The 25,035-nt window shown below is 34.2% G+C and overlaps 1 protein-coding gene and 1 long non-coding RNA gene across 2 annotated transcripts; both read right to left on the bottom strand.

The window, feature by feature from the left end:
* Nucleotides 1-274: 274 nt before the first annotated feature.
* LOC25486813 (enolase 1, chloroplastic) lies at nucleotides 275-6,220 on the bottom strand. Its single transcript, XM_013608539.3, has 7 exons — nucleotides 5,634-6,220; nucleotides 4,046-4,353; nucleotides 3,294-3,448; nucleotides 2,894-3,211; nucleotides 1,510-1,656; nucleotides 1,341-1,391; nucleotides 275-693 (listed from the first exon to the last, which is right to left on the bottom strand). Exons 1-7 carry the CDS (start codon nucleotides 6,062-6,064, stop codon nucleotides 628-630), a joined length of 1,476 nt encoding a protein of 491 aa, XP_013463993.1. The 5' UTR covers nucleotides 6,065-6,220; the 3' UTR covers nucleotides 275-627.
* A 16,763-nt stretch (nucleotides 6,221-22,983) lies between these two features.
* Nucleotides 22,984-25,029, bottom strand: LOC25486809 (uncharacterized). The gene is made up of 3 exons (XR_003009311.2): nucleotides 24,722-25,029; nucleotides 23,742-23,787; nucleotides 22,984-23,265 (listed from the first exon to the last, which is right to left on the bottom strand). It is a non-coding gene; the product is annotated as an uncharacterized lncRNA (long non-coding RNA).
* Between the last annotated feature and the right edge of the window lie 6 nt (nucleotides 25,030-25,035).

Below are 25,035 nucleotides of genomic sequence, written 5' to 3'. Positions count from 1 at the left end.
ATTTGTAGTTTAATTTAATTTTTTGTCAAAGTATCTCGACTGTATCGTATATTGAATTTTTTAATTTTCTCATATTAATTTGGTTGGAAATTTCACATTAATTTTTTAATTTTTGTGCAATTAAAAATTAAAAAAAGTAGTTAGTGCAATTAATGTGTCCATTTTGAATGAAAAATATCACTGCAGGCTACAATCTTGTAAACTTTTTCAATTTAAAGTACAGGATATAGGGAAACGAAATAGTGTTGTTCACTAGAAATGAAAAACTAGAGTATACCAGCAAACAATGTCTAAATCTTCAAATACTTTTGTTTAACAGAAGTGAAAATCACACCTACACAACTTTATCTCTGCATTGTTACATTCAACTACTTCCTCGCATTACAACAGTGGTTTCATTCAAGCATCAAATACTTATTCACTATCCGTTATTTCGGTTCAAAACACGTTTAAAAAGTCCAACTCCCCAAGTAAATCTTTTGAAAACCCCATAAGGCGGCTATCAACTATATCAAAACTCGCGATTCTTCTCAGTCCAGTTTGATTTCTTAAACAAACCAATGATTACAATGATTCTAATACATAACTATTTCCGAAATAATTTTCTCACATCTATCGCTATCCATTCTAAGGAGATCTGAAAGCTTCACCTGCATAACGCACACTTCCGAGTTCCTCTTCAATCCGAAGAAGCTGAAAAGAAATTGAACAAAGCCAAGGAAAGTGTGTATTAGATCACTACATTTCATGCTAACCATTCACATAATATATAGAAGCACTCTAGAAACTTCTGTTCATGAATAATGGTGTTTTATATAAGCAAAATCTAAAGTTAGAAAGTTTTACTAAATTGAAAATGTTAAGTCATTTATTCTAACTATGCATGATCATGCTCAATTTCTTGTTTTACTTGTATCAATTTTCTACCATACCAAGCCCAAACAAAGACACGGATACCTAACTAAAAAAGAATGAAAGTTGTGACCTTGCTGTTGTCAACCAAGGTCCAATTATGGTGTTGAGTGGTGAATCATTCTTTATAGTATATCACTCAATGATCATGTACATAAATTTGTAACAAAAGCGGACTAAGAATGAAAGTTGGTTCAACGGTGCAAACATTTTTAAAGGCAAAAGACTAATTTGACACGAAAATATAAAAGATCTGTTTCAAACTTTAAATAAAGTTAAAGGACTTTTGCAGTTTTGCCTAAAAAGAAAGACACGCTAACATACTCAATTTCTTATTTGAGTTATTTTAAAATTAAAATATTCATGTGATAGACTGAACAAAAGCCCTAAATTTAAGAGTAAAGAAGTTAAAACACAATTCCATTTACCTGGTTATACTTTGCTAAACGTTCGCTTCTGCAAGGAGCGCCAGTCTTTATCTGGAAGATAGAACATGGATAGTTAAAATGAAAGCAATAAAATCTTGGACCAGACGATTTACTGAGATAAAAAGATTAAATTCACCAAACAAGAAGATTAAGTTTAAGGATTTAAAACCTGTCCACTGGCCAAGCCAACTGAAAGATCAGCAATGAAGTTATCCTCAGTCTCACCACTCCGATGACTAACCATCACACCCCAACCTGCAGCCTTTGAGTCAAGTGCAGCCTGAATAGATTCAGTTACTGTGCCAATCTGGTTAACCTGCAGTCAATGGATAACACTGTTGTCAATCACAGATTGTGGAAAATAGGGGTTTGTTCAAATTATGCTTTACAATGGTTTTATAACACCAGCGTAACCGCTATTTGACTACATTTAGTACTTAATAGTGTGCCATGGAACAGTAGGGATTTATTCAAATTCTGCTGCGCTTTAGCCGCTATTTAACAACACTGATAGATAGCAGATAAAACAAATGAACTATTAATTGGAATGTCTCCCTAGCAAATTCTGCCATATGCCGCTGGTGTTAGATTAGTTTTTACTAAAAGCCTTTTAGAATTGGTTCTTTTAGCTTATCTAGTAGCATAAGCACTTGTAAAACTATTTGAGAGCTTACAGAAACAATTAATAACATGCCCATAAACTGTTTTCAGCTTATTTCCATAAGCTCTCCAAAATAGGCTATGAAACAGCTTATAGCGTATATCATAACAGATTATAGCTTATATCAAAACAGCTCATATGATAAATGTTTTATGTTATAAGTGTTTTCATTAAGTTGTTTATCCAAACATGGCAAATAGAAAAGTCTTAAGCAAGCTGCAGAAAAATGTTTGGTGCTGTTTGGATTAATTTATTTGAGCTTGTCTACTTGGATAAACACTTATGATACTTGTTTGAAGAGCTTATGAAAATAACTTAAAACATGTCCATGAGCTGGTTTTCAGCTTATTTTCATAAGCTCTCCAGGATAACTTATGAAAACAACCGCTATTTGACAACATTTTGTACTAAATACCGTATCGTGGACCAATATCGATTTTTTAAACTTCTGCAATGCTATAGCCACTATTTAACAATACTGATGGATAACAGATAAACAAATGAACCATTGATTGGAATGTCTCTGCAGCATGTTCTGCCTCATGCAGCTGAAGTTGGATTAGTTTTTATGAGATGGAAAATAGAAAAGATTTATCTTAAAACAGGTTGCACTGGAAAAGTTAGGTAAATTAAAAAAAAAAAACTTGATATAAGTAACTTTTCAAATCAAGTAGGAGACTTCAAATTTTTTATCTATAAGCTAAAAAATAACAACAATTACCAAACAGCTTTATCTTTATTTCTATATCTGTTATTTTTAGCTTTAATTTTAAAGTATAGTTTCTAATGCCAAATGGAGCCTACAACTATAAATCAAACAATGAAATAAAATTTATCTTACATATTGCAATTTAGCAAAATAAGAGACAGAAAATTGTTTAGGAATGCTAACCTTTAGTAACAAACCATTACAAGCCTTCTTTTGTATGGCTTCAGAAATTCTAGTTGGATTTGTCACCAACAAATCATCTCCCACAATTTGAATATCAACTGAAGATTGTAGTGAGGCCCATGAACTCCAATCATCTTGATCAAAAGGATCCTCAATTGACACAATGGGAAATTCTTTCACGAAGTCTTGATAAAGTTGACCAAGACTCTCAGCTGAGTGAACGTGAGTTCCATCATTTGGCTGTTTCTTGAAGTTTAAATCATACTTCCTATCCTTAGTGTAAAACTCTGAGGCTGCTACATCCATACCTATTTTAATCTGCACCGTTATTTTATTTATTTTCTGATCAGTACAAGTTTCAAATCCTGCAACGGCGTATAATAATGAAAACGCCTCTTACCTTTCCGGTATAACCAGCCTTCTCAATGGCATCCATGAGTAAAACCAGTCCCTCCCTGTTATCTTGGACGTTTGGAGCAAATCCTCCTTCGTCGCCAACGTTGCATGCATCTTGTCCATATTTTGCCTTGATTATTCCCTTTAATACATGATATACTGTTCAGCATATACAACCAAGTTAATCAAATGATTGTTACCATAATTGATTGTGGATAATGGAATTGAAAAAAACATGAAACTTAAAAGCTTATGCTATGATATGTAGTCAGTAAAATTGGAGTTCAAATTAAGACATCAAATTATGTGTTATATAAAGAGGTCTAAGAACATTGTGTTAGGAAAAAAAATTATATCACAAGTCACATAAATACAGACACCAAACAAAATCAATGACCATTCACCAATATGAAAGGCATCAAGTTGAAAACCAAATATGAGAACATGTACACAAAAGACGCATGACTGCAGAATATGTCATATTAATCAATGTTTTAAAAACCGGCCTGAACCAGCTGATTCAACCAAGAACTGACCAGTTTGCTGATTAGTTTGACCCCAGTTACATTGCCGTCTGGTTGAATAATAATCAAATCGAGTTGAACTGATCAAACCAATTGAACAATGACCCGGAGGTCTGCCGGCTCGATCTCCGGTCTGGTTTTCAAAACATTGATATTGATATTGATATAAATATACATTTTCAAGTACACTTTCACTGTGGACACTGCAGTCATAGAGAATTAAGTTCCTAACCTTCACTGCCCATACGAAGTGCCTCAGCGAATGAAGTAGCTCCAACTGGTAGTATCATAAATTCTTGCATAGCAAGGTTATTTCCGGCATGGCTGCCTCCATTGATAACATTAAAAGCTGGTACAGGCATGACAAGTTCCTTAGTTCCTGAAATTTCTTGGATATGCTTGTACAAAGGCACTCCCTTTGCTCCAGCACCAGCTCTACACACACTCAGTGAAACTCCCAATATTGCATTAGCACCTAGTTTTGACTTGTTCGGAGTTCCATCAATTTCCAGCATTATAGCATCCACATCAGCTTGATTCCTTTGTCAAACACAGACATAGATGTCAGTTTTACATCACAAAAAGAACAAGTCAAAAGTGCATATAAATTTAAATTCTGTTTATCTTTCTCTTGTTTTATGATTTCAAGAAGAACAAGTCCATAGAAGAATATATTGTTCATTTAATGCAAACGGATATCAAGAGCTTAGCATAACACTCAAAAAGTGAATGCAACTCACAATGTATAGCAGGCTACATGGACCTAGCTCGGAAAAACTTCAGTTAACTCTATAGTCTATACATATGCCATTGCAAAAAGAAAAAACTAGTTCTATACACGCCGCAGCTTACCCATAGCTTTCAAAATCGTTCATTACTAATAATAAACCTAACTTTTAAATTTGTTTCTTTTGATATTTTTTCGCAGGGGTCCAGCGTACAACATGTGGTAGTTATTTTACAAAAGCGCGGAAACTTAATTTCTTTCAATTACCAGATTAGCGCCAAATGCAGGCTTAAGGTGAAATTTTAAGGCAGCTAATAAGTATTAAATTCCCAAAACAATCAAGATAACTATGATATGATCGAAGGATTCAAACTTCACTAGTCATGTTGCTTATCTATTGTTCCTGTATTAGCCCTATGTATTACATTGCAAAGTCATTTAGAAGATATGATTTTCCATATTAAGTAAATGTTCCCCTGAGTTGATAACTTTTGCAAACACTTCTCAATTTTCTAAATATAAATGTCAAAAATTATCCTTCTCTCATTCCAAACTTCTCCTTCAAATCACAACTAACTTTCAATAGATGCCACCTTCACTTTTAATCCTAGAACATAACTTCAACCAGTTCACCTAGCACACAATCAGTCATTTTCAATATTTTAGCTTATAACTATGTTTTAAAAACCAAACCAGACAGTTCAATTAGTTGAACCATGAACTGATACTCTCAAACGGTTGGTTATTTAAGCGTTTTGATTGCGGTTTCGTCCTAGTTTGAGAGGTTTAAAGCAGTTGAACCATGATCCAGAGCTCTCGCCGGTTCGATGTTACAGTTCAATTTTTAAAACATTGCTTACAACTATGACTCCCAACAAATAAGACCAACTAAGTCATGTCAACATCTAAATCTAAATGGGCCCCACAAGCGGACGGTGGGGTTGGACCCCTCGGATTAGTCGATTCATGGGCCATACAAGGAGTTAAAAAAAAAAAAAAAAAGGAATAATCAAGTCAACATCATTACCGATCATACAAAACAGAAACATGAACAATATTCAAAACAAAATCATAAAACACAATTTTTTTTTACCTAACATCAACACCAACAAGCTTAGGAGCCAAAACCTCATTAATATTCCTAACAGCATTAAGAACACCTTTTCCACCATAAACACTCTTATCACCATCTCTAAGCTCCAAAGCTTCATAAATACCAGTTGAAGCACCACTCGGCACACCCGATCGATAAAGCTGATCAGTCACCAGATCAACCTCTACCGTCGGATTCCCTCTACTGTCAACGATCTGCCTCGCCTTCACTGACTTCACTGTACATTCCCTCGACACAGAAACCTCGGCCGGAGCAGCCGCGGTAGCTGAGGCGCGGACGGCTAATGACTGCCGAGGTTTCTGGGTCGAAAGGAAGGGTAGGGATTTGAGGGACGGTGAAATGCGAGTGGGGGTGAAGGAAGAAGAAGAGGGGGTGTGGAAAATAGTTTTTGTTGAACAGTTCAAGGCCATTGTTTTGATTGATCGAGGTTTTTATTTTTTGTGTGAAGTGAATGTGTTTGTTTTGTATTTATATTGAAAAGTTGAGCTGTGTTGTTGTTGGTGGGAAACTCCGTCAAAGGGGCGATGAAACATAAAATCAAAGGTTAATTGTCTTTTGGAGGTTGGTCTGTTGGGGACACTATCTATGACTAAACAATTTGGAGTGTGTCATTGTCAAATGTGGTAGGTAGGTGGTACTCTCTCCGGTCCGACCATCGTTCAAATTGGTAGAGTATATCAAAGTGATCAAACTCAAATATAAGTTTGAATTTTAGATCAAACTCATAATGTTTATCTTAACTAATACTTCATCCATTTCAAAATACATGTCGTATTTTTTGCGATGTGCGCTATTCGTATGATTTACTTTGACCATACTTTTTTAACTAACATATAATACAAATGTTAGCATGTAAGATGTTGTTCGATTTGTATTACTTTAAATAATTAAAGATAGGATTAAATATCTTTTTAACCCTTACATTTTGCACCCATTTGAAGAATAGTGCCTATATTTTATTAAATGTTTTTAAAATCCTTACATTTTATCTCCGTTATCAAAATTAGTCCATGCTCTTAATTCTTTAACGGAATACTGATATGGTAGTTAGTGGGTCTCAATCATTTTAGGGTTAAATATGTTTTTCGTCCCTACATTTTACGTGACTTTGAAGAATTGTCCTTATTATTTTAGGGATTTTAAAAACATTTATTGAAATGCAAGGACTATTTTTCAAAGTCACTCAAAATGTAGGGATCAAAAACATATTTAACCTTAAAATAATTGGAACCAACTAACTGTCACATCAGCATTCCGTTAGAGAATTAACAACATGGACTGATTTTGATAACGAAGAGAAGATGTGAGGATTTTAAAAACATTTAATGAAATGTAGGGACTATTCTTCAAAGGGGCGCAAAGTGTAAGGACTAAAAACATATTTAACCCTTAAAGATATTAACATACAAAGTTGTGAATTGACATGTGTGAAGTGGTTGACTACGACATGTATTTTGAAACGGATGGAGTATTATGAAATGCTGCGAATAATATGATGTGATAAAACTAAAGTGATTAAAATACTCATGTCTCCATAATTGTAACATTGATGACCTAATCATTGGTTGAATTGATAATCTTGATCAAAGTTGAAATGTCAATTTCTAAAAGAACATTGTACCATTACCAAGATATGAAATCAAACAATGTCAGCATACTTTTGTGGAAGTTCACTTTAAGACCAGATGTCGCCTCAAAGAGAATGAGCAAAGTTTTCAGAGCTCTAATATTAGCCCAACTACGATCCCCAATTAACAAAGTGTCATCAGCAAATTGTAAATGAGTGATTGAAATATGATTATTAGCGCCCACCTTGTAACCAGAGAAAAAGTCAACCTCTACTAAAGCATTCATCATGACATTCAATCCTTCAGCTGCTATTAAAAATAGAAAAGGTGAAAGAGGGTCACTTTGCCTCAACCCCTATTCAAATTTGAATTCATCAGTTGGGCAGCCATTAACAAGAACTGATGTTGAGGCCGTACTGACGCATTCCATAATACACTTACGCCATAAGGTAGGAAAATTCATTTTTTTTTCATAACTGCTTCAAGGTAAGACCAATCAACGGAATCAAAAGCCTTCTCAAAATCCACCTTGAATAGGAGCAAATCCTTTTTTCCAGGCGCTTAGCATCTTCCACAATCTCATTAGCTATCAGAATTCCATCCAGAATTTGTCTACCATGGATAAAAGTTGATTGTGTTTCTGAAATAACACTAGAGATAACCCTTTGCAATCTATTGGTGAGGACCTTGATAGAACTTTGTATAAACTTCCAACCGTAGAGATTGGTTTGAAATCATTCAAGCGTTGCGGGCACTCAATTTTTGAAATTAAAGCAATAAAAGTAGTGTTGATACCTTTTGACAACTTCCCATTCTTGTGAAAATTAGATATAAAGCGCATAAAATCATCACAGAGTTCCGTCCAGAAATCCTTAACAAATCCCGTATTAACACCATATGGTCTAGGGCTTTTAAAATTGTCACAATCTCATACAACTTGCTTTACTTCCTCAACTGAGAAAGGTTTGGTTAACTCTCCACACTGACCTAAATTAAGCATATTAAAATTGAGATTGTCAATGCTAGGTCTTTCAGCAGCCACAAATCAAAAATGAGATGAGAAGTGATTGAAAACCAGTCCCCGGATTCCTTCCACGCCCTCAACAATAGTGCCATCAATAGTTAAAGAAAATATGGAGTTTGCTCACAGGACATAATGCTATGAAAGAACTTTGTGTTAGCATCTTCCTCTTTCAACCAAAGTAATCTAGATTTCTGCCATTGCATGTTGGTGTTGATGCAAGATAAGGAACGAAAGTTTGCTGATAAAGAATGAAGCTCCTCAATTTCCTCCAGTAAAATATCACAGTCCTCCCCTTTAGCATCTAGAAAAGAAATACGCTCTTGAACGTTGCTTAAACGACCTTCAAGGTTTTGAATGTGATTCTGATGCCAAGTGTTCAGGCTCCCCTTAATCAGCTTCAATTTTTCCTTAAGAGCATAGCCATCCCATCCCTCAATATGATATGACTGAAAATTGTCTCTAACAAACTGTTTGTAACCTGGTAAATCGCCCCCAACACTTTAACATGCGCCTAGGGCAAGGGCCCCAAATTTCTTCATCCATAGATAGCAAAATGGGACAATGATAAAAAAAAAGACCGCGATTTAAAGCACGTTGAATCACATTAGGCCAACGAGCGCACCAATCCTTTGAGAGAAGAAAGCGATCAAGACAGCTCATAGAGACACCATCCTCTCTAAACCAACTATAATTTCTACCACAAAGAGGAAGATAAAAAAAAAAAAAAAAAAAGGATGTTACTATCAATGGGCTGATTGAAATGAGAATAATCTTCAACAATAGTGCCAACCACTATGTTCTTGCGTTCAGCTTGAGACCGAATGGCGTTAAAATCACCACAAACACACCAACATGTCTCTCTAAAATTATTAATAATCGTACCATGGTGAGTCTGATGTAGAACTTTTAGATGTGTTTGCTAATGGAAAGTGTACCAGTCGTTTTCATCAAGTAATAAAGTGATAAATAGAATATCGTATCCACATGGATTGTCCTTTCGTCCAAACAATTCTTGTTACTTATTTTTGTAAGTTTGACGGTATAAAATGAAGTTGCAATTTTTATATTTTTGCAAAACTGCGAATTTACCTGTTTTGGTTGCAGAAAAGTAAGCAGTGGTTAGGATGCTTCGAATCCCCTCTGTATATTCGTTGTCGGATAATAAGTAATCTAAATGTCACGTTTATTTATCTTATGGTGACTATAAAAGTGATGAGGTCGTTGGGAGTTTTCTAAATAGGTAGGGCACCACCTGACCCAATGGTTTTTAGCTACTGGGTACCTAATTAGGCATTTCCCTCCGATGACTAATTGCACATGCTGATCGCACGGTGATCCTTATGTGTGGGGTCTTGCTAATTCAAAGGTAATTGAAACATAAAATTTATATCAGCTTTCCAGTGTTTCCCAAGGAAATGAAGGCCAGTGTTCCCTTAGGTCTTCTCATCTATGAATCTTAGGACACTCATAGCACACTCTCTCTACGCTTACTTGGTAGTTCTACAAACGGGCATCCCTAATATACACTACCTTACTAAAGATTTAAAGACAATGGTCTTGCTAAGTTATAACTTTAAGTCGGACAACTAGGTGCTTGTTTCCCTAATTACTAACTAGTTAATTCCTAGCTTCGATAATGCACCACACGACCCAATGGGTTCTAGCCACTGGGTACCTATGTCTAGGGTTAACAACTCTTATGCCATCTTTGACTAGTTAATAATCACTTACTTCTAAGACATATAGTTATCAGTAAAAGGATATAAATATCAAGATATAAGCATTCAGTTAGTGATAACAATATTAGATCCTTTCACAACCTAAGTACCTAATAATCTAGGGTTGCACCTCTCACAGAAATAAAAACTACTTCCTAACAAAACTCTACAGTGGACAAAAGTATAAATAAAATAAAATAAAATAAAATAAACAACATATTAAATTAAATAAATATCCAAAAAACATATACAGAGGTTCATCTTAGAACTCTAACCTAAAAAGATTTAGTTACACATGGTAACTAAAAATAAATTACTAAAGATAAAAACATACCCTAGAAAATCAAGGAGAAGATAGAAACTCTCCTTAAGATCCAAAGTCGCCTTCCTCTTGAACTGCTACAGTTCTGAACGAGAAATTCTGAATGAGGATAGTGAGAGTATCTACCTAGGTTTGGGTTAAGAGTGCGGGCTTTACCCAAAATGGGAAAAGACAGTTGTGCACCGAATTTTTGCATGCACGATGTAACACCCATATTTCTATTAAAGAATAAAACATGCGAATAATACATTTATTCAAGAAATAGATGCTACGTCATCATACAAAATTCAAATTCAACATGCATGCATAAAAATCTCAACAGTCGCAGCGGATATAAACCAGAATACTTCGAGGTATACATGTCATGAATCAAATAATACATCAACATAAATGAATCTCTAAATCCCAACAACGGGTAATCTCCAACATGAATAAATCCAAAACAGATAATTTAGATAATCAAAACAGACACCTAGATCAGAGCCTATCCTAGACTCTAAGACATGATAGCGGAGATAGCTCCCGCTATCCAAGCAACCACCAAGCAACTCACCAAAGCAACTAATCCTGCACAACATCTACCCATCCATACATACATGTAGGCGGTCCATCACAGATCCACTGCGGGTAAATATTACATCATCATAATCCGTATAACAGTTAAACATGAATAAATCAATTCAAATATCATGTACTTAATCAATGATAATAATAATAATATCTAGATGTATACTCATACCATAATTCCAACATCTTACATTAAGCAATCATCAATCACATGTGTCATGAACAATCATCAATCACATTTATCATGCACAATCATCAATCACATTTATCATGCACAATCATCAATCACATTTCACCAATAAGACTCGTGTCATGATGTGCACCTAGTTCGACACATATATGCATGTGGTACCAAATCACCTCAAGGTCGTCAACTTCGATGCAACAAAAACATCGTATGTAAGATTTCACACCCGTCTTACATAATCTCCGACGTAAAAGAGCTCAACCCTTTTACAACTACAAAACCCAACATGACTATGATGCATGGACATACAGTAAGGACTCAACAATGCAATAACCTCAATTTCACAACAATATAAAGGACAACTTCCAATTATATTGATTATCTCCACAACAATTGCATTACCAAGTGTTTACGTCCACACAACGATCAAGTCATAATTCAAATAAGATTCATTATCACATTATCAACACAATCATCAATAATCAACAATATCATTTAACATCAACTACCTCATATAGTCTTACCACTTCAAGTATTTCTCACATTCTAAGTAAGAGGACATACCACATCTTATGATAAATATCATATCCAACACATAACAATTCATTCGCACATCTCCATTTAGTCATACAAGGCTAGTCACTAAAGATCATAAGATAATTGGCTTAAAAGAACCATTTCCGATAAAACCGTATCAAGTGGCAAACGGCCAACTTTGATAACTCTCAAGTAAGGTAACATAATCAAGTTTGAAAACTAATAAATCAATCTTAATCAATCATGTAGTCATGAACTTAAGCCACTTACAAACTATTAGACATTAGTTCAAAGTTCCACCAAGGTTCATTTAAGAAAATCCTAAGTTTGTTCCATAATTACTTAATTCAATGAAAAGCAACGCAAGTACTCATTAGACCCTTTATACAAAATTATTTCTTTCATAAAAACACCCCTAGATGATTAGGATAAAGTCCCTAGACTTAGAAATAAGTTTAGAAACAATTTGGTTGAAGAAAAATGCATTTTAAAAGTTTCTGGTCATGCAAAATCGTAGCCCGATTTTTCCCCATCGTAGTACGATTTTTTTCGAGCTGAAACACCCCAAAACCTGGTCAAAATCGTAGTCCGATTTCTGCCTGACAGACAACATAAGATTTTCCAATTTTCACGTTTTCGCGCGTAAAATCCAAATCGTCAACCCGTTTTCGATGCCGTTTTCGCCTACACGCTCCTGACACTTAGCTCTATCATAATCTACAGAAACATTCAAGTTTCAACTACCCAAAAATCTATTTCCAAAACCTCACATAATCACTTATTTGCAAAACGTTTAGACACCGACTTTTCAAGCGAAAATCCCGTTTTCTCCCAATCGACTCGACTAACGCAACCTCAACATGAAAACAGAAATTCTACTAGGTCTAGCTCACCCAACAACATCAAAAATTCAGTCAACAACCCCATACATCAAAAGTTCATTTTGGTTCTTCACATGAGCAACTTAACATCAACTTCACCAATCCAAACAATAACTCCACAAAATGGAATACCCATGGAACAAATCAACAACAACATATCCAATTCAACAACAACTTCATTAAACATGAATTCAACCATAAATCAACAACAACTTAGCACAATTCATCAATTTAAGCACAATTCATAATATACCCATTTATACATACCATGAACATGCAATTTCACCAACAACAATTCAATTATCACCAATTTCATGTGCTCAAACATATCATCATAATTAGAGCCCGAATTTTAACATTTATGAATAATTAATCACTTACTCAATTAAGCACTTAATCATACAACAATGAAAAATTACACTAAAATGATTATGATGAATTCTAATCTTTGAATCTTCAAGTTCCTCCTCTCTCTAACCCTTTTTCTTCTTTCTCCCACTTTCTCTCTCTACCTCTATCAAAATATCTATGTAATGAAAATTGTGTGATATTTTCTCTTAAGACAACCCTTATATAGTCTATTCTCATAATGGGCTTAACCCTAAACCTTAGTAGAGTTAACCCACTCCAACTCAATTCCAAAATGTTTCTACACTCACAACGGTAAAATGCTATTAACGGTTACCTAACGGTAAAATATCACCAACGGTCACTTAAACGGTAAAATATTAATTACTACTCTAGTAACTTAGTAAAATAATGGTTCCCACTAAACACTAAAAATAATTCTCTTCAAAAACTACTAATTTACTCTTACATTCAAAATGTCCAAAATACCCCTGAGTCCAAAATGACTAAATTACCCTTCTAATACGAAAACCCATGAAAATGCACCCAATGATAATTAATCACACACAAGCACAAATAAACGCATATTAAAATAATTAAAAAATAAATCTAGCGAAAATCGGGCTGTTACACACGGGGCACATGAGAGTGCACCCCTTTGCATGCCCTAGGAGCATGGGAAATGCCCTAGGCGCATGATGTCTTTCTTCCAGGCCAGTCTCCGATTTTTTGTCGTTTTTAGGTCTGCATCGTCAAATAACTTGCCTTGGTACTTTGGGAACATAATTCCTCCCATTTGTAAGTCATTTGAGGCCTATTAAATCTTTATTCTTGTCTCTTGAATCTTCACAATTCTTCGGTTGTTCTTGATTTGCCGATTTGCATGATTTCTTCGTGAATTACTTCAAAACCCCCCTAAAATTGCTATGTTTCTAGAAAACTAGAATTACGGACTCAAATATAGTAAGCATTACAAAAGTCTCGAAATCATAGGCAATCGTTCTAATACTCCTCCTTTTTGCTGCTAAATCCTACTAAAATAAACTGAAAAACATGCTAAGAATAACGTAAGTTGACCTGTCGTCAAGAGAAAACTCTGCCCCATTTTTCAACATGTTACCTTGAATAACAATGACATGAGCCATGCTCCTAGTAATCATGACGAAAACTTCAGCCGTGTCCCAAAGAGTTAAAATGCCACCGGAAGCCCCCACAGATGGTCTGTAAGAGAAACCGTAATTTTGATTACCCGAAAGCGGAGCACAAAGAAAGTCATTAATACTTTCCAACTTAGTTTCCTAAACACATAAAATCCATGGACGGTGATATTTCACAATCTTTTGAATTTCCTTTCTTTTCTCAAAGCTCCCCAATCCTATTATGTTATGAAATAAATTTCATTTTGACCACCAATGTAACACCCCGTTTTCCCAACTTAAAAATTTCAAACATTATCAGAGTAAAACATCACATAAACGGGATATCGCACTTCTTAAAGTCATAAAAGAGATAATTAACTAATTATCCTCGTCAGCATAAATCTTCAACATATTAGCAGCGGAATTAAATTCAACATCATAAAAAGTCTTGGCACGCAGGCCTCATCAAACACCTCATAAATTCAGTTCAAACAACTTAATCATAATTCAATGAATCAATACGTAAAGGAATAGAAGCATGCAATCAAAGACCCCATCCCGTTACGTATCAGAGCAACCTAAGACTCAATGAGGAAAGGCCACTCACGACAGCAAACACAACAACCTACTCTCGATCACCTGCAAGTTACTCATACGAAGAGCAACATTTCCAAGCAGAAGGGGTGAGATTTCACAAAACAATAATATTAAACATATAATTCAACAATTATATTTAGCAACTTGGAAACATCATAATAACATCATGGATAATAATATATCACATATCACTTCATAAATAGTTCATAAATGGAACACAGCTCAACATCTTGGCAACTTATCATCTTTGACTCGACAATGTGACTATGCAACTTAGACCTATTATATGCATGTGGTACCAATCCAGGGCATCAAGCCCCCATCGCTATAAGTATTAATATACTTCCAGGGCATCAAGCCCCCATCGCTATTTGAGCTAAAGCTCCATCGTGTTGAGTACAAGGCTCCAGGGCATCAAGCCCCTAACAATGAAATGCTAATGCATGGACTCGACCTCTTAAACATCTTAATTCGACAACCTCTTATATAATCCAATAATTTGGAACATCATCATCTTCATCAACTTAGACCGACTCATGCAGATTAGTTAAATAACAACAACAACACATGCAGTATACAAAAACAGCATGACATAATAATATCAAATGCAAGACAACAACATCTCAAATATACATTCATAACTCAAGTAGTGCGTATAACATTATATCACATCATAATCAATATCAACACATCTTAAACAGCTTCACAAATTATAATTAACATCATCATTGAGTCTTAATACTACTCCAAGGTTCAACTCTTAACAACTTGTGCGACACAGATCGCAAAATCCTAACAAGGCACTCTGTTTCTGGGTCACTCGCGAGGCGAGAGCCTCTACTCGCCGTGGCGAGTTCAGGTCAGATTTCCAAAAGTTCCATTCTAAAATCTTTCTAGGTTCAATCTCATCCTACATTCTTTCCTAATCATTATTAGACATGTTCAGACACTCAAAAGCATCTAAGGATCAACTCAAAAGTCAAAATCACGAAATCTTGCATGCTCTCTGGTCAAGCTCGCGAGGCGAGTTCATCTGCTCGCTATGGCGAGCTGCGACGTGCAACTCGCGAGGCAGGGAAAGGTTGCTCGTGTGGTGAGCGATGAAGTTCATCACTCGCCGTGGCGAGGATCATGGCTCGGGAGGCGAGCGATGATGTTGCTACGGGCAGAAGTGCAGTTTTTCATAAAAATCACTAATTCTCATGGTTTTAAGCCTAACTTTGATTTCATAATTCATCCTATACATTATCTAAGGTCTAGGAACAGTTTCTACATCAATCTAACAACTTTTCACCGTTTAATCATCAATTTCTATCATTAACCCTAATTCTCCGACTTCTCTAATTCAATCTTACACTTGCTAAATATGATCATCAGAATTATATAGATTAATAGAATTGTAAGTTAGTCTCACCCTTACCTTAGAATGTGAAAATCGCAGCCTCTAGGTCTCTCTCCCTTCTCTTGGCTTTTTCTCCCTTTTCTCCAAAATTGATCGTACGTTATGTTTTTCTCTAAACTAGGTTTCCCTATTTATATCTCCTCCATCTATCTTATCTTATTTCTCTTTCTCCCCCAAAACTCTCTAAAATCTCAAAACAACCCCTAAACTCAATATTTATTTTATTTTCAAATCTTATTTTATTAAACAATAAAATAAGTCACAACTCCTCATAAATCACATAAAATCACCTCAATCATATAAACCTCTTAATTCACACATATATCATATAAATATACTATAAACTCGTCTTAATAAATTCTAGACTCAATTAAATAATTAAATAATTCAAAGAGGGCGTTACAACTAACACCTAAAAACGACACAACACACAAATTCACAACCTGCCGAAGAGGCCACAACATTTGCATGGTTGCCTTCCACGCCAACATCACCATTCATTGCCTTTCTCTCTAATTTAATAGGCTGAGAGAGAACTTTGAAACATATTAGAGCAATCAGCCTTGAATTATAAATTGATAGCTTTACCAATGTCTACAATATCTTTGCCACCACCATTAGATTTATCATGTAAAGAAATCCAATTTTTCCAATCTTCGCCAGATGTTGTTGAAGATGATTTATCATCCAAACATTCTTTATTCTCGCTGCCAATAGAGCAAGATGGAGCTGCTGGTTTTTTCTTACGTTTCTTGAGCATACGAATAATATTTTGATGATCTTTAAGCGGCATATATGCAACACGTCGAAGGCTAATAAGAGAAGGATTATGGGTAGCTTTAGGCCACTGTTGTATCACCTTTTCCTTTCTTTTATGCGAAAAAACAACTCCAACGTCTCCAAAGTTGGGATCCTTAATCCATTTGAAACTCCAAGGACCCGAAATTGATGGAGATTTGCGAGTATTGGAACAAGAGGTTGCCTTTGTTGATTTCAATTTGCTTGCTGCACCGTTAGGGACACGATTAGAATGAGCACAAGGAGCTACAAATTGGCCTTCTAAAACATTTGACAACACATGATCAATAGGTGAAAGACCCGGTTGCTATTGAATGTCAAAAGAAGCCGAAACATTGATGGTGTCTTCGGTTGAATGTGCAGCAGAGTGAGCTGTTGTTTGCTTTTCGGTTGAGTTCTCCCAAACCTCCCGAGATCTTGAATAAGGGCATCAACAATGGGTTCATCATTATTCAATTCACCAAAATGTTCTGAGAATTCAGAAGCGGAGTCAGTAACTTCTTCCTCAAAACAAATATCACGAGCAAAACTGATGAGTCATTTAATATCTATTTTTATATGTTATTTAGTTTAGTTTTAAATAGATTTTATTTTATTTTATATTAGTATTATTTTCTTTTTGAGTTAGTTTACTACAAATTGCACTTTATTATATTTTAGGAACGAATATTGGATGGATTGAGTCTTGGAGCAAAAGAAAGGGACTTGGAGCTGATTTAGTACGAAAATACGAAGATTTAGAGACAAAAATATGTCTCCCCAAAGTCAGAAGCTTGGCACGGCCGTGCCACCCTCCAGAGTCACTTTTGCTGCTTTTGCTTAGATTTTAAGCTACTCTATTTTAGCCCACAGTTTCTTGTGGAACATTTCAGTAATGTAATTGCTTAGATTTTAAGTCGAATGTATGCTATAAATAGAGTAGCTATCCATCACAAATATTCATCTTTTCTGGGAATTCAATAAGTGACAATTGCTTTTCTAATAAAAGTTCTTTCCTTTTCCTTTATTTTCTTGTCATTTACTTTTATGCTTTCTCTCTTCTTCCTCATGTCTACGATGAACATGAGTGAGTAGACTTCTCTTTGTCTTGGGATTGTTGGATAAGTCTAAATGACATAATCCTAATCAAGCCAAGCTCTAAGCATTAATCTTATGCAACCCTAATTTCTTATCTAAATTCACCGCTTTAACATGGATCAACCATTATCAAACTGTGGAAACGAAAGTGGAGGGTTTGATAATTGTTTATCCATTATCTCAAATATCAATTCATAAAACGAAAGTGGAGCTTTGATATTCGAACAAGTGAATTTAGACAAGGATTGCAAAGGCAGCGAAATAGTCTTTGCAATCTTTGAGACATATAGTTTCGATTTTCAAGGGAACTAATAATGATCAAGTCAGCGAAATAGGCTTGGTTGTTAGAGGAACCAAAATCTAATAGTAATCAAGTCAGTGAAATAGGCTTGGTTGCTAAAGGAACACAAGATAAACTGTCTTGAGAAATTAGGTCTAACATAAAGTTATAAGCTTATAGTTTGGTTTGTGAAGGACTTGTTATTTAGATGAACCAATGATCCCAAGGCTCCTTTTATTATTATTATTATCTTTCAATCGCTTGAAACCCCCAACTTACAACTCTTTTCTCCTCTAATCATTATCAAAGGTTAATTGAATTAAACTATTCCCTGTCGGAACGATACTCTTTTCATACTACTTCGGTAAGACCGTGCACTTGCGGTTTTATCTCATCAAAAACCCGCTTCTATTTCCTCCACAATTTTAATACTATAATGTTTTTCATCAATCAAAATATTCTCCACCACATTGATAGTATCAAAATATTATGTGCTAACTAAAATACGAGCAAAATCAAACCTCTCCAAGTTAGCAGTGCAAGGATCAATTTTTAAAAGTCTCCCACAAGATGAGTAAATAAACTCAAGGAATTTAATATGCCAAACATGTAAAGGAACTCCATAAATCTGAAGCCAAACACCTCTTTCGGACACATTATCCTCTGCCAGAGACAAAGCACACATCTCAGTAATGAAACAACTGAAAAAATCAGTAGCTTCAACGTAATTGTCATCATGTCTTCTTTACGGGGACAAAATAAAACCTCATTATCTCCTCCTCTAGGTAACACCCGAACATTATCGAAACCAGCATCAATGATTTTCTGTTGCATAATAGGAATAAAGTTCTCATTCAACACTCTTGCCAACACCCTTTACTTGCCCAAACAACATCATCATTATCAGAATGAAACTTGCGCGTAACAATTGCGCCACCATTCACCTTGGATGCATGACCGAAGTGACTAATCTTTTTCTCTTTAAAGAAGTCAGCATAAGAAATGTCACCAACAACGACAATTAAATGTACTTTCTCCCTTTCCTCCTCACTACCCTTAGCATTCAATTTAACTTGCTCAAGTGCCTGCTTTCTAGCCAACACCATCTCTTCCTTCTCCGTATCAAGAAGTCCTCCCTCATTGATTTTTTCTCCCTTATTATTTTTTCCTCTCAACAATTTTTTCGCCTTCAACACTATTTTTCGACTTATTTTTTCCTCCCATAATTTTTTATTCTTTTTTCTTTCTTTCATTTTTTTCCTTTCATCTTTGACACTATTTTCAACTTATTTTTTCCTCCCACTGCCATTGAACAATTCTTTCTTAACCTCACCAAACCTATCAAAGCATGCAACATTTTCCCACACTTTATTCTGACCAAAAAAGACATTATTCAGAACTTTCTGCAGTTTTGCCACATCCTTCACATTGATATAACGCACAAAACCGTAATTTTGGCCACGAGCATTCCTATTTCTAGCAACATAAACATCTGATAGAATACCACAAACCTCAAAAGCCTTATGGAGATCAACGTATTGCACATGATCAGGTAAGTTTGTGACATAGAAGGAAGCCATAAAGGCAAAAATGTTACCTTGCGAAGTGACAGAGGGCAAAATAGAAATAGAAACGTGCATGCAGTGCGACAATTGCCTGATGCGTGATCGTCCACGTTCAGTCTTGGAATGATGGCGATAAGATGCATGCCGAGAGTAGCTTGGCCGAGAATGATGGTAGCATGCATGAAACCTGTTGCTGCTATGTGAAGACCCTAATTCTCCAAAACCGCGTGAATCACATGAGAATTCGTGTGAATCACGAGAATGATCATGATAACGTCTTCCTAAAAGTGAACCCGGCCCTCCCTGTAACCTCCATGCAGAGAAGAATTCCTAAGACTGTCCTATCCTCGAGATGAATTATTATATCCATTAATTGAGATGACAACACATCATTGGATGCATATGTAAAATAACTTTACATCGACAATGCATAGATTTTAAACTCAATTTTTTTTTAGGGATAAACTCAAATTTTATATTATTTCTCTTCCTTGTTATAATCCACTTTGCAGATTCAGATTCATTGAATAACTGATGTATTTGGTCTCTCTCTATATATATATATATATATATATATATATATAATGTATTTGATCTATGTACATCATTTTTTTTGTTAAAATACACATTAGCTATTCAATTAAAAAATAATGTTTTTTTTTTGTGGTGTCTAGGGTTCGAACCATATACCTTGCATATAAATTCACGGGACGAAAAAAATTAATTTGTCTACTATAATAAGAACTAGTGTATTTACCCGGCGTTGTCCGGGTTAGACATATTCAAGAAGATAAAAAAAATTATATGTATGATATCCGCAAATAAAATTTATCACGGATTGATATAAGATAAATATCTTAATAAATACACACAAATATAATAAAATATATTATATTATAAATACTTGTAAATTTATAGATGCACATACAGATAAAATTAATTGGATTTAATAAAAATATTATCACATAGAATAAAATTAACTTTTAGGAATTTGTGTTATTTCTATTGAGATATTTCTATCACATAAAATATTAGTAACTCAATTAAAAAGTTAAGTAAAATATTTAGTAGATATGATCAAAAATTTGTTGAGGTATTTATTCTAAATTAAATATAGGTTTTAAAAAATAGTAAAATAATAATAATAGTTTGAATAAACGTGGAAGTGACATGTGGCGTAAAAAAACTTACTTTATATATACTAGCGTCCAGACAGGCACTCCCGTGTCCGTCTGTCCGCTCTTTCTACTGCGCTAACGCATGTAACTCATAAACAGTATGTTTTTTAACATCAATGTTGTTTAGTTTTTCTTGATATATCTTGGAGAAAATTATTAGAATTAAAAGAAATATCATATATCTTTCCTACCGCTAAGACAATTTATAAAAACCTTTATTGATTGCAGTTTAATCTTTTTGCATTTGTCTAATATTCACCCATTCTCCATCTCTTCGATTATAAAAGAAAGCTCCCTCTTTACCCAATCTACCTCTCTCTTATTGCATTTGTCTAATCATATTTATCCATACTATTGAGTTTCCGCTTTAGTACACTTTAATCGAAGCCAAAAAAGTTTGAAAAAAAGTCATTTTGGTGGTTTTTTTATGTCGTGAATTCAGTTTAATCAAAGCCACAAAAAGTTTGAAAAAAAAGTCATTTTGGTGTTTTTTTTTATGTCGTGAATTTAGTTTAGCAATTTTGTAAAAAAAATATTTTTAGTGTTTGTAATTTAAAAAGGAAAAGTAAGCCCTCCTCTCATAAATCTTCCATCTAAACACACCATTCTTTAAAAAAAAAAAACATTTCTAAAAAGCATAATATGTTGAATCACAATCAATATTTCTCACCAACAAACAAATAAATTTTTTGAAAGATTCTTATACAAAAAAATAAAGCCTCCCAACTATACCAATGAAAATTCACTATATGTAAGCTTTCCTCAAAGGCAACTGAAAAGTAGAAGAGGAAAAAAAAGCAGAATATATATTTTTAAATCAAGCGCCAAAGTTATAACAATCATAAATCAATAGCTTGATTAAAGAAACAAACAATAGATACCTAAGAGCACCAAAGAATTGATGTAGGAGGGAAATAATTAAAAACCAAACATATGCAAAAAAACATATGAATTATTTGACACACCAAATTACGTTGTTACATCCTTTTTTATTAATTAAATATGATGCACAATAAGCTCTTACATATATAAAAGGGTGTATCACCTTTGCAATTTATTTATTAAAATGAGAATAAACATTGTTATGAACCAAATATTATTCATTGATCCATGCAACACAAACGCCTTGATCTTAACTTGAAAAGAAAGAAAGATATTTCCATTACCATGGAATTGTTGAATACCCATAAAACCAAATTAAAAATGTCAACAAAAAAAAAAAAAAGAACAATCATCAAACATAGAAAATATATAGAGAGAAGTCATGAGTGAAGATGAATGGTCATTGTCATTAAAATGGTACAATGCTTGATTAACCACCGTCTCCTAGGTGAAAGATGAATATTCAAACAATCAATTTGCTTCTATGGCGCTACATTGCGACAACCAAGTTTCTTGGTGGCAATTTCCTGTTACAAAAATGTCGTATGTTAATCTCCTTGTCTACCCCATTTCCTAATCTTAGTGAGTGTTTCAATTCAAAGAGAACTTACGTGTTAATAATCGTGGTGTTTCTTGGTTGTATCTCTTTGTTGTCTTTCTCGCAATCTTTTGTTAATAACCAACAAAGAGAGAGAACCAAAGGGTTAGAAATACCACCGCCACCATGGTCCATATGCATGTTGTCCTCTGGCTACGACCGTGTGGGCTTCCCGGCTCATTACCTTTTGTATCCATGCATGTTTATCTCTCTTCTCTCATCCTCCTTTTCTGATGATTAACACGCTTTCAATTTCACTTTAGTGTATGTATGTGTGACAATTAGTTTATAGTTTTTTTGAAGGGATCAATTACATGTTTCTTCAGTAAGTGGTTATCTATGACCTGTTTGCTATGTTATACTTGTTAAATCCACCCAAAGTAAGGGAGATAATCATTTTAAAGTAATTAAATTTCAAGTCATAACCTTTAATTTGAAACACGCCATAGAATTTTTCATTTCCTTTCAACTTCTCCCCCTTAAATTTTTTTCGTTATCTCTTTCCATTAGAGTTTCTTAATTATAAGAAATGGCCATCCTTTCAATTTGCATCGCAACGTCACTACAAAAAATCAAGGGGAAGAAGTAAATTAGTTGGAGATAAAATTAAGAGTAGAAATTAACTAAAAAGAATCTAAAAAATTTAGAAGAAAACAATCTATGTTTTCAAAACAAAGTGAATGTGCTTTCGTTAAAACTTTGTTACATGCAATGAAAACTATGAATAAACCACTTTCTCGGTCTTTTGCGCAACCTTTATCCTTCCATCATTGGTGTGATTGCCAAGAGAGTATAGTCTACGTTGAACCCACCATTAGAGGATGACCTCCATATCCCCTACTTTCCTACCATTTTCTTTTTCTTTCCCCCCTTTCTTTTGTGTTTGGAAGATGTATTTTTTCCTCTTTGCTTTATGGATTGTTAATTTGAGGGCATCTACAAACTGAAAAAGATACAAAATAGTGATTGATAATCAAAAGTGCAAATTATAAGAAGATGCATCAATTGGAGTAACTTATATGAAGGAATGACGATAGTGCCAGAAATGCATGTTAAATGGCATTTTTTTTTTCTGTGATAACAATGAATGGCATATGGCATTGTCATATACTCATATACAAACAGTCACTTGCACTTTGAAAAAGATGTTGGGTTTTCCTCTTTCCTGCCTCAAACTGTAACAAACTTTGGTGAACATAAGAACAAATTTGAAAAGAAAAACTGCACCAATTAATTATTGAACGTGACAAAAATATCAAAAATTAAAAAGAGTGTAGATAAAATAGGCTACACCAAAAGAGTGTTTTACCTTTATTAGATGTTATAGATATTCTTGTTAAAAAATCAAATAGACTGAAGATATAAAATAGATATCATTTATAAGAAGAAATAAAAATGGAAGGTGTGTAAAAGGCAAACCTCATTGAATGTTCATAATGTTGCAACTCGAACCAAAAAAATCTGGCTTCAATCAATCACAAAAACAACTTAAAGTCAAACTTACATTAAGGAAGAAAAGGTTTGACCACAATTCCATGCCTATTTGCAGTTTCCTTAATTTAATTCTAGTAGAAGTAAAGAATCCCATTGTTAGAAATTTAAAGGAATTGAATTAACAAATAAAAATTGGTTTGAGTCTCTCTTTTCTTAGATGAATTTTACTCCAATTTTATGACAGAAAAAATAAAGTTCACTCTCCCTAGAAGTAAATCCACCCTAGATGTTGTAAACCGCTTCTTCCTCTCCTGTTCATATGCAACTGCTGCCTTTTTTTATTTAAAATTTAAAATACAAAAGGGTAAATATGGAAGGTAAAAAGACTACATCAAAAAAAAAGTATTGCCTTTATTAATAGGTATAGAAGCATACATAAATGTTGCTTTGGAATGCTTTTTTGAGTCATACACAGAAGTTACATAATGGTAGAAGTTAGAGGGTAATTTTGGAACATTGCGTATAGCAAGATAAAACATAAAAGCATTTCAGTTGTATCATTTCGTTATGAACATGCGTAATCTTTTTCTATGATCACTTCATTATGTTGTACTCCTTACATGCACCCAAAATAAGAATAATCATGAACGAAGAGGATAAAATAAGAAAAAGTGGATAGAGAGAAAGACCACAAATCATTTAGGGCCAACATTCTTAGCAACAACAATGAAATTAATATAGATGCAACTGTACCCAATTTATGCATAATCAAACACCAAAAAGAAAAGGCCGCATGTACTAAAAAAACAAAATATAAAAAATTATTAATCACAAACAAACCAACTTGAAATTATTCATGAGATATTTTACTTGGTTTAAAAAAAAAGAAAGAAAAGGAAGTGAATGAGAAAGTGAAAAAGATATGAGAAAGAGAGAAAGGGTATTAAGAGATGTAGAGTGCTTACTCCAGTGCCACAATCGCAATGTCAATTGACTGCCTGAATGTTCTTTGTTCAACAGTTTGATCAGAGCTGTGCCTCTCACACCTCCACACAAAAGGAAATTTAAGAACGAATAGTTTTTCCTATTTTTTTTCAGTTCAAGGGTTAAGATAAGGGAAGGAAACTGACACTGAAGTTATCATTCAATTCAATGTGATTTTGAAAGGATATATAAGTAATATAACCGACTTATTCCAGGGCAAAATTGGAACTAAAAAAGGCTACACCAAAAGAAAAGTATTGCCTTTATTAATAGGTATAGAGTATAGATAATATTG

Source organism: Medicago truncatula, chromosome 2, assembly GCF_003473485.1.
Source record: "Medicago truncatula cultivar Jemalong A17 chromosome 2, MtrunA17r5.0-ANR, whole genome shotgun sequence".
NCBI classification, from domain to species: domain Eukaryota; kingdom Viridiplantae; phylum Streptophyta; class Magnoliopsida; order Fabales; family Fabaceae; genus Medicago; species Medicago truncatula.
The sequence above is the reverse complement of the archived record's forward strand: the minus strand, read 5'-3'. Positions and strand labels throughout refer to the sequence as shown.